Source organism: Gossypium arboreum, chromosome 13 (assembly GCF_025698485.1).
Source record: "Gossypium arboreum isolate Shixiya-1 chromosome 13, ASM2569848v2, whole genome shotgun sequence".
NCBI lineage: Eukaryota > Viridiplantae > Streptophyta > Magnoliopsida > Malvales > Malvaceae > Gossypium > Gossypium arboreum.
This window is the reverse complement of record NC_069082.1, coordinates 123,071,616-123,082,321: the sequence shown is the minus strand read 5'-3', so window position 1 is coordinate 123,082,321 and position 10,706 is coordinate 123,071,616. Positions and strand designations below refer to the sequence as shown.

Sequence of the window (10,706 nt, the reverse complement as noted above, 5' to 3'; positions counted from 1 at the left end):
TAAAGATTTTGGTCTATCCATATTCTCAAATGATTTGTTTTTATCAAATAAAAGGGAAGTTTCCTGGAATGCAACTAATCATATTGTAAGAGTAAAATGTAACAATTATATCTATCTTCTATATCAATGTGTGTATAATCATAAGTTCCTAGTAAGACATCTGAATGTTTAGTCAAAACAACCAACAAGAACCAAAACCACTGCAAAAATCCAGAGCTCAAGCGTTCCTATAGTTTACCTACAGGCAACATATGAGATCAAAGGAGATAGAACACCATAATCGATTTCATTGCTCCATGTAAGTATGCATTTTATCCAATCACATCACTTGACTCTACTTTTTCCGTCACTTTCTCAATCTCAGATCCAGATATCACAGGGCTGGAGCTCCTGAGTATATCCTCAGCCATGCTACCACTTGGACTTTTTGCTGCATCGCCAACTCCCGATTGCAAGGGGTCCATGATGGGGCTAGATCTAGAAACATGCTCTTCCAGTTGTTTTGGCTTATTCAAGGCTTGGCAGTGCGGGCAGTAATAAGTTATATATGGGAAATCCTCCTTCCTAGCAAGTCCTGAACAAAACCCCCAAAGGACATACAGTTTGAAGCTTAATATTCCTATGAAAAAAAACACCAGATATCCACAGTGTACGTGTGTGAAATTGTGTCAAATCAGGATTTGAAGATATAACTGCAAAACTAATGCCACTAACCGTTGTGCCTGTGGCAATTGCCACATATAAGTGCATATGATTGTGTTGGATCTTCCCCCACAAGCAAGGCAGCAACTCGAGCAAGCCATCCCCCATCCTGTACAGAAGGCCCCTGTGGATGGTAATGATCAACAACCTGTCGATCATGCTCAGAAGCTTGAGTACCCTCATTCCCTACAGGATGAGGTGGTGATCCTTCATTAGAATGAACCAATGGAGTGCTTCCCGTACTATTGGATCTACTGTGCTTTCTTTTTCGAAGTCCACTTGAAGGCACTATCTCAACATCGTTGCTCCTCCCCCCTAGGACATCAAGCTTAGATTCATCTTCAAGATAGACTTTCAAACCTGAATCTGCACCCAACTTAGATGCAAGGATAGTTGCAGCAGCAGCCTTTGCTGCTGGATCTGGATCATATCTCTGCATCAGAGTACTGTAAATAAGTTCAATTTGTAAATAATATCATGCATTCAAAAAATTACTCAATGATCTAGCTCATGAGCAAATAAACAAAAACTAGAAACCTAAAATTTGTCCATTGTCTTCATTTTCAAACCAGGCTTTTGCTTACATTTTACTTTAGTGACAACTTTTTCAAAATGATCATGCAAAGCATCTATACCTTATATAAGCAATAATTATCCCAAAGTGATTCTGCAAGCAATGCCAATAACAGTTTCTTTCCACATTTATTCAAAATAAGGCTCTGAAAAATACCTTCAACCTAGTCAAATAGCTCTTCTTCTAACAATCCAAAAGGTGGCTTATACTAGGAAATACTTTTTGCAACAATATGTACCAGGGAGGTTTAACCTCATGCCTTCCATTTCATGGCAGTAATAGAAGAAGAAAGTTCAGGTAGAATTCAGCCAGAGGGCTTAAAAAGACATTTTAGGAAACCAATTACTAGTTTTCTAAATTACCTGAATAAGCTGTTGTGTAATGTAATAATTTGTCTTCTCCTTAAGTTCATCAATTTTTGCTCGCCTTTCAGCACGAAGATTTTCTAGAGTTTTCTGGTCCCTCTGGTCACCTATAAGATAAAATCACAAATTAACAAGATTACACACAGTTTAAGAAACCACAAATAGTATAAACTTGTTAGATCAAAATATTGATATATCATCATAGTACAGTTTAGCATGTTATCATCTGCACAGTTCAACTTCCAGGGTACAAATTTCTTTCAAATAATACAACGAAATAAGTAAAAGATGAAATACAAAATAACTATGGAACGCTACATATGTTGTCAATCAGAGACAGCTTTGCCTAAAATGACAAGCTCGGTGACAGAATTAAGAACTCTTTGCGCTTCAATCAAAGAGAGGTTTGCCTAACATGGAAATGCACTAAAAGGATTCTGGATCAAATGAAATATTAGTGACACAAGAGCTGCTACATCATTCTATTTTACTATTTTGTTATTTTATTATTTGTCTTAGTTATTATTAATTATCAAATAACGGCTAGGATTGCTAGTCATCATTAGCGTTTAAATCAGAGAGAGCATATTCCCTAACATGGAAATGCACTAAGATTTAAAGAGTTTCTATTCTTATAACCATAATTGCTATGTTTTACAATAAGTTGTGTAAATTTGGAGCGGGAGGGGGGAATTTCAACTGTAGTAACTGTAAAGACCATGATAGATGCGCTACAGACTCAATCAAGATAAATGCAATGTGACCAAAATGCAATCTTGATTGCACTTTAAATCTCCAATTGAGTTGTCATCTCAAAAAGGTAGAATTTTAAATATTAAAGGCATTCAAACTAATTGTTAAAGACTGAAAATGATGTTGATCACAATTTAAATCCCCATTTAAGTTTTCAGCTCAGAAAGGTAGAATTTTAAATATTAGGGGGGGCATTCAAACTAATTGCTCTAGACTGTAAATGATGTTAATGTTCAATACTCAATAAACATATTGTCTTACAGTTTCAAATTGCCTATCAGATCAATCCTGTAATTCTCAACTTTAATTTTCTCAAATTATATATATAGTTGAACCAACACATCCAGTTTAGGAACACACTTCATACTAACAACCTCAGGGTTTTTAACTCCTATCATATATACCTCTCTAACCACTTTTAAAGAAATTAAAACCTGCAAAGGCAAGCCTCATGCATCAATTAACATGATACAAATCTAATAGATAAAAGAAATAAGTTATAATATGTATAATAAAAAGTTAAAGCCATTTCCAGCATGCAAGTGTAAAGCATGAGAACAGCAAAATAAATAGCAAACTTTCCAATAAGAGAAGTCATAGGGATATTTCCAAAAGGAGAAGGTTAGAACTTCTCCGGGCTAGGTATATATCCGTGCACAATACCCTACACAGTATTATTGCCAATGTTATAATCTATCTAATCAACAAAACCTTAATTCACAATATCATATCAGCCATGATATGCAGCAAATCAGCAAGTTTGAAGTGTCGATACCCTTTCATTTCCTTTAGGTGGGAGGAGAGGAATCCTTGTATTTTTCTAATTTGGGTGTAGGTGCAAGATCACTAACCCTATTATGTGGGTTCACCCCAGTTGTAAATATCCAACACCTACTACCATTTAACATCATAAGCAACAAAATATAAACAAAACTAATCTAAATTTAACATGATGAAAATTCTGTAAGATATTAAGTTACTTACACATCCTTGTGATTTTTACAACTGCAGAATAAACAATGGAAGAAATAACAGGCAAAAGGAACATCGGGGAAACCCTAAATGCCCTCATCTTCCAATCTAAATCCTCGGATCTTGTCATCATAATGGCATAAGCAACTGCAATAACCTGTAAATTGACAAGAAGAGAGTTCTTTGAAAAGGAAGACAGATATTACAAGAAGTTTCACAATTTCCATCTCTTTTTCCCCCTAAAAATAAATAAATAAGAAAAGGCCATTTGGGCAACACTTCTGACAGAGAACCAAATCACCAGTGATACCTTTCACGAGCTTTTCGGAATAAAAGATAGATAGTACATACATGTCAAATTAAATAGAATAATAAAGTTGAGCAATGAATTGCAGACTGACATAGAGACAAAAAAGATGAAATAATGGATACCTCCAAAACGACAGAAAATACAATGAGATGCCTAATTATTGTCCTCCAAGCCTGGGATCTTCTTTTAATTCGCGCGACAACAGCCTTCTCTTCCTTGGTAATATGTTCAAGCCTCTTTTCGAAATTGTCCCCGCTCCTACCAAAAATTGCACGCCAAATACGGGAGAGGACTCCCTTGCCTTTCTTCTTGACTACCGGCGGCGGCGGACTCGATTCTTTGCTTTCACCGTCGGAAACGCCTTTGTCCTCCGCCATCGCTCGCTGTCGCCTTTTCAAACACAAATCAATCAATCATACACAAAGAAGTAATGTTACTTCATTGTACGAAAAACCTGGAATTTCATTTCATTTTAAACTCAAGTAGGAAGAGATACCTGGAAATTCTCCTCTCCTTCCCTTTGGTAGTATTTTCCTTTATTATTATGAGAGATATATATATATATAAGTATAAATCTACAATAGTTGAAAATAAAAATTGCAGATCTGATCTTTTTCTTCCTCTTCTTCCTCCTAATTCTTCTTTTCTTCGCTCCCAATTAATCTTTTTTTTTTATACCTTTTCTACAAAGTGCTATAAAAATAATATGGTTAAAATGTATTCTAAGCCCCTATCCTTTACATACATTTAGAATTCAGTTTCTCTATTCCTTTTGAATTAAGTCCCTCATTTTTTTTGAAATAAAAGTTTCATTTAATGCTATTTTTCAAATTTAAAAATATAAGTCTAATTATTATCTTTATTAAAAAATTCTATTAAATTTAGGCTTATCACAAAAAATATTATTATATGACTATCTAAGTAATTTTTTAATTTCAAAATGTCACGCTAATAAATTTAACAAAAAATTTTAAAAAATTAATAATTAAATTTAAATTTTAAAATCTCAAAATAAAAATATTAAATTTCTAGAAGATTTATATGAAAAGTAGGCATTCAAACTATGCAACTCTTTCTATTTAGATATCTAAAGTTCTTTTGGGGTCAAAATAAGCACCTTAAGTTTTACCAATTGTTAATTCCTGGTAAAAAAACCTCTAAACCAATTAAAATATAACATGTGGTATTTTTAATTAAATAAAAATATTTAAAATTGATATTTAATAAAATTAATTAATTAATAATAACAATATCATCTTTCAATTTTTCTCCTTCTATCTTCATCTCCATCTTCTTTATAAACAAATTTCTTCCATTAAAATAAACCCACATTTTCGATATTAAAATAAATTATTATATTCTTTGCCATTAATTTTTTGTTTTTATTTATTTAAATTTTACTCAATTTTAAATTTAAATATTTTATTTAATTAAAAATTATATGTGTCATAATTTAATTGGTTCAAAGATTTTTTTAACGAGAGTTAAATGGTTGGTATTTAAAGTGATAACGAAATTAAATTTTTATACCTACTTTGACAAAAAAAATAAAAACTTTAGGTGCCTTAAATAGGAAATATTGTATAGTTTAGATACCTAATTTCCAAATAAACCTTTCTAAATTGATAAAAAGTAAAGGGACTTGCAGCATATTTTTACCCAACAATTGTGACATTTGTTACATTAAAATTGGCAAAGTTTTTATATTTAGGGTAAAAGTTTTCAACTTTGGCCTATTATTTTTTAAAACTCGTTATAGATTAAATTTTGAAAAATATATATTATAAAAACTATTAAGGTATATTTTATAAATTAAATTAATGAAAAATAATTGAGGTCAAAGTGTACAAAATTTGACTTCAAAAATGTTAACTATGACATGTTTTCTCACAAATTATTTTTTACGAATAGGAAAACTATTATAATCTGTTTTTTTCATTAAAATAAAAATTAAATTGTAACAAGTATAATAAATAAAAATATTTTATTGGTATAATAATGAGAGAAATTAATTATAACTAGTAGTTGGGTCATACTCTTATGCATGCATGTCAAAGCTAAATATTTAAAAGCTTGTCATATAAGAATGATATAAAATAAATAATAAACATATAATTTGAAAGTTAAAAATTTTAATAAATAAAAACGTGTTAAATTTAATAAATGTTTAATATAATTTAATATTAAGAAAATAAGAGAAATGAAAGAAAAGTGTATACTAGTTCATAATTATATATTATTCAATTATTTTATTTTCTTTTGTTTTCAACTTTACCAAGCAATGAAGGTAAAGAAAAATACTTTTTATTTTATTTTATTTTCATATTTCATACAAAGCAAATGAAAGAAAAATTATAGTTTTCATATTTCTATTTTTCTACCCTTTCAATTTTTTATATTTCTAATTTTTTCTCTACTTTAAAAGGTAAAGTTTTGGAAAAAGAATACGGTCAATTAATTTCGAATGACAAAATAATCGTCGATGTGTTGATGGAGATGACACGTGGCATGTCACATGGACAAGTTGCTTACGTGACATGTCATGTCAAAGTATGTTTAAAAAATGATTTTTTAAAAAAAAGTTACAAACAAATTTATAAAAATCCTAAAAATTATAAAGAATTTACTATCTTACATATCCGAATAAATTTGAATGTGGACAACTACTTTGTTTAGGTTCATTCTGAATGTAAAATTCGAATATTATAAATGATAATTTAAAATCATTAAAATGGTAAAAAATATAAAATAGTTTTTAAAAGATAAAAAAATATTGAGAACTTTTAAGATTTAATCCTAATATGTTCTATTCAATTATTTAAAATTTGTATTCCATTTGTAATTGTTTTATTAGTATTTTTCTTTTAAATATACGATATGGACATCAACAACTCGTCCACATAACATGACGCGTGTTAATCGAGTTAATGTTATTAATAGCTAAACTAGTCCACTAATAATTTTTGTTAATGAAATGGCCTAATTTTTTTTTTTTTTTTTTGTTGAGAAGACTCAATTGGGTGCATATTACTTTATATAAATTTGGGCAAACTACACAATAGTCACTTTATGTATGGTTAAAATTGTGGTTTAGTCACTAAACTTTAATTTGTTATGAAATGATCATTGACGTTATCAATTTATAACATATTGATCACTAAACCGTTAAAAATCATTAACAGTGTAACGAAAAGCTGATATATCACGTTAAATCATCATATTAAATAAAATTTTGACGTCAATTTATTTAGTTAGTTCTTGTATTTTTTTTTAAAGCAATTTAATTTTTTTTTTCTTTTAAAAAACCCACCACTATCTCCTAGCTTTATGTGTTTGGTGGATAAATCTTTACTGCTATGATACCCATTTTGTCCCCCCAAAAAAAACAGAAGAATACATCAACATATTCAAGAATTAAGACTGAGACCATGGAATTAAAAAAAAAAAAACCTTTTGGAGTAACATGCTCTTTTGAGAGAAAAAGTGATTCTTAAGCCAAAAATTGTCCAAAGAGCATTTTTATCATAAGCATTCTCAAAAGTGTTTTTTAAGAAATATTTCTAAATTAGCCCTAAATAAATAATTTTTGAGTTTAAAGTACTTTTGAATTCAAAAGTAAAATAGTTTATATTTTAAATATATAATATTATATATCTTAATTTTAATTGGTTATATTTTAATATCTAAAATATAGTTTATATATTTAAATTATATTTTATAAATAATTAATATTAATTACTTAAAATATTTAAAATTTATTTCATATATTAAAATATTAATAACAAATTATAATAAAATATTTTTTACATTCTTACTAAAATATCATAATATTAACTAATTTGATTATTATTTAAATATATATTTGTTATTTTATAACACTATGTCTAAAATAGATATTTTATTTTTCAAAATACTTTTTTGACAAAAATATCGAACACATAAATCTTAAACTAAAATTTTCATAATTACTTCTCAAAATATTTTTTACATTACTTCTCAAAAATAATACTAAACTCGAATCGAAGAGGATGATAATCGCACGGGAGAGGTCACAAGGATTTGGAACGTAATCTTAAAATTGTGTCCTACAAAATCAATTTTATTATTTAGCAATATTTTAAAGTAAATTATGAGTAGAAAAAAATATAAATAATAGAAATACTATGAGTGATCCTAAACTTTTTTAAAAATTATTCACGATTAGGGCTAGTTCTGCGTTGCTTTTCAAAAGCACTTCTGGCTCCAAAAGCACTTCTGGAAGAAAAGTTGTGCAAAATAAGCTGCTTTTGGCTAAAATTTTTAGCTTTTCAAAAATACTTTTGAAAAGGAAAAGCTAAAATTTTTAGTTTTTCCTCTCCCAAAAGCACTTTTAGTGCTTAATTACTTTTTCACCCATCCAATAACATAGTACTCTCTTTTTTTTCTTGGTACTTAATTACAAATGTGTTAAAATCATTAATTAAAATAAAAAATATTTTTAAAATACTAATTACAAATATTTAAATATTTAAAATATAGTTTATATATTCTAATTAAATTTTATAAATAATTAATATTTATTACTTAAAAATATTTAAAATTTATATTTTATATATTAAAATATTAACAAGAAGTTATATTAATTTTTTATATTCTTACTAAAATATAATAATATTAACTAATTTAAATATTATTTAAATGTATATTTGTTACTTGATAATAACATGTCTAAAATGGACATTTTATTTCTCAAAAGCACTTTTTGACAACAATGTTAAACACTCAAATTTTAAACCAAACTTTTCAAAAGCACTTTTCAAAAGTACTTTTCAAAAGCATTGCCAAATTAGCCCTTAAGCAACAACATTTCATTCTAATGAATTTATTTAAAATTTATCAAATAATTGAAATATATATTGGTTTTTCGAAAACGTTGATCAGTTGAGGAACAAGGGAGTTAAACCGACGTAATTCAAAATCATCTCCACGCAACAACTTAGCCATTTCATCTGTCGGTGACATGCTTGAAAGACACTTTGTAACACCTTTAAAATTTTTAGACTTTAAAAGCAGTAATAACTCGAGATTGTGTATAATTGATTTTTTGATAAAATAAAATAAGAAAATGAAAGTGATAAAAGAGAAGGTTGACGAGTATAAAAAAAAAAGTTGAATCGAGAAGTATGTTGTGGTACACTAAATTAAAGTAATGACTAAATCATACAAATGTAAAAAGTTTTGAGGTTCAAGTACATTTATTCAAAATTTGAGGTGTTGACGCATAAATATGAAAAAATTGAAGGACCAAAAGTGAAAATAATCCAATTTCTTATTACATGAAATTGGTGTGCATGTACCAAATTGAATAAGTGGAGAAATTGAAGGACTACATTGTAATTGTACCAAATTAAGTAATGATTCAATGAAGGAATTATAGTGAATGTTGAAGGGTAAAATAGTCATTTCTCAAATAAGATAATTCTCATGAAATTGGTGTTAGATTTTATTGGTTAAGATTATTTTATTATTATTTTAATATAAGATATTTTATTATTTAATTAATAGTTAATAAAATAAAAAGAAAAGCTGATGGAAATTCTTTTTCAAGTTTATGTCTACCATTCTTGAAGAAAAGAAAGTTTTTTTATTTGCAATTTGGTATTTTCATCAAAATTAATCATTTTTACATAGAAATCAAAGGAATTTTCATAACCACCAAGAGAGAAAAATAATAAGAAAACTATAGAGAGTAAGAATATCATTTTAGATTCAAGAAAATAGAAGTTGGATGAGAGATAAATCAAGCTAGAGCTTAATTCCAAGAGAATATGTAACAGCCTGTTTGTTAGTGGTATCGAAAATGGTGGTTTCGGAACCCCATTTTTCAATGATCGAGTCTGTAAATATTATTATTTAATATTTACGAGTATATTATAGTGTTATATTGAATTTTGATTCAGTAATTTTATTAAACGGTTAGTAATTAAGATACAATGACTAAATCATAAAAAATGTAAAAGTTAATCGTTATTGATTTTTATTAGTTAAAAGGCTTAAATAGAAAATTTTCAAGGTTTAAAATGGAAATTAGGCCATAATGTAATATCATGGACGGTTAGAACATAATTTTTAGCATTGTTTTGTTAAAAATTAAAGTTAAATTATTGAAATTCAAACATTAATAAAAGAAACTAAAGTGGAAAGAAAGAGAATAACTTCACTCTCATATTCTCTACTAATTTTTCCTCCATTGAAGAAGGATTGAAACTTCAAAAACTTTCAAAGTTTGGCCCTTGTATGGTAAGTGTGTTCAAGCTCGTTTTTCATGAATTTTATATTTTTGTGATCGTTGAAGCTCGATCTAGCTAACTCATGTGTTAGTTTTAAAAAATATTAAAGTTTTGAAAAGTCTCCATTGTTGTTTTTGTGAATTTTTTATGTTAAATGGTTAGATTTTAAGTGTATAAATGAAAAATGACTAATTTGTAAAGTGAAATTGTTGTTTTTGTAAAAAAAAAGGACTAAAGTGTAAAAAGTGTAATAGTGGTGTGAAATTTCTATTTCAATGAATTTCAAAGAGTCATAAATGGATGTAATTGAAATCAGATTGTAAAACGAAGCTCAAATGTGAAAGTTATGATTGTTTTGGTTTTATGGACTAAATTGAATAAAATGTGAAACTTTAGGAAATTTATGAAACATGAAATTAAAATGTCATATGCAAAGAATAAAATGTTATAAGGTAATTGAAACTAATAAATTAGAATGAATTATCGTATAGATCAATATTTGAATCAACTGAAAGTTAATTGAGGAAAAGGGAAAATTGTTGAATAGTCCCTACAATTCAAATCGTTAGTAGTTTTTGTAGGAAGTTCATATGGTATAGTTATATATGTAAATGTAAGGTATGCGTTTTAAGTATGAATTTATATTGTGGGAGTATACATTGAATTGTGTGCAAATTAGTACAAAAAAGTGAGAAAAGGACTGAATTGTAAATAATGGATCTGATGCGTTAAATGTGCTAAGATGAACGTAAGAAATGATA

The 10,706-nt window shown here is 27.8% G+C and overlaps 1 protein-coding gene across 1 annotated transcript; it reads right to left on the bottom strand.

The window, feature by feature from the left end:
* Nucleotides 1-22: 22 nt before the first annotated feature.
* LOC108464594 (uncharacterized protein At2g24330-like) lies at nucleotides 23-4,410 on the bottom strand. The gene is made up of 6 exons (XM_017764957.2): nucleotides 4,173-4,410; nucleotides 3,799-4,066; nucleotides 3,379-3,523; nucleotides 1,639-1,748; nucleotides 715-1,135; nucleotides 23-574 (listed from the first exon to the last, which is right to left on the bottom strand). The coding sequence occupies exons 2-6, from the start codon at nucleotides 4,051-4,053 to the stop codon at nucleotides 312-314; spliced, it is 1,194 nt and encodes a 397-aa protein (XP_017620446.1). The 5' UTR covers nucleotides 4,054-4,066; nucleotides 4,173-4,410; the 3' UTR covers nucleotides 23-311.
* Nucleotides 4,411-10,706: the final 6,296 nt, after the last annotated feature.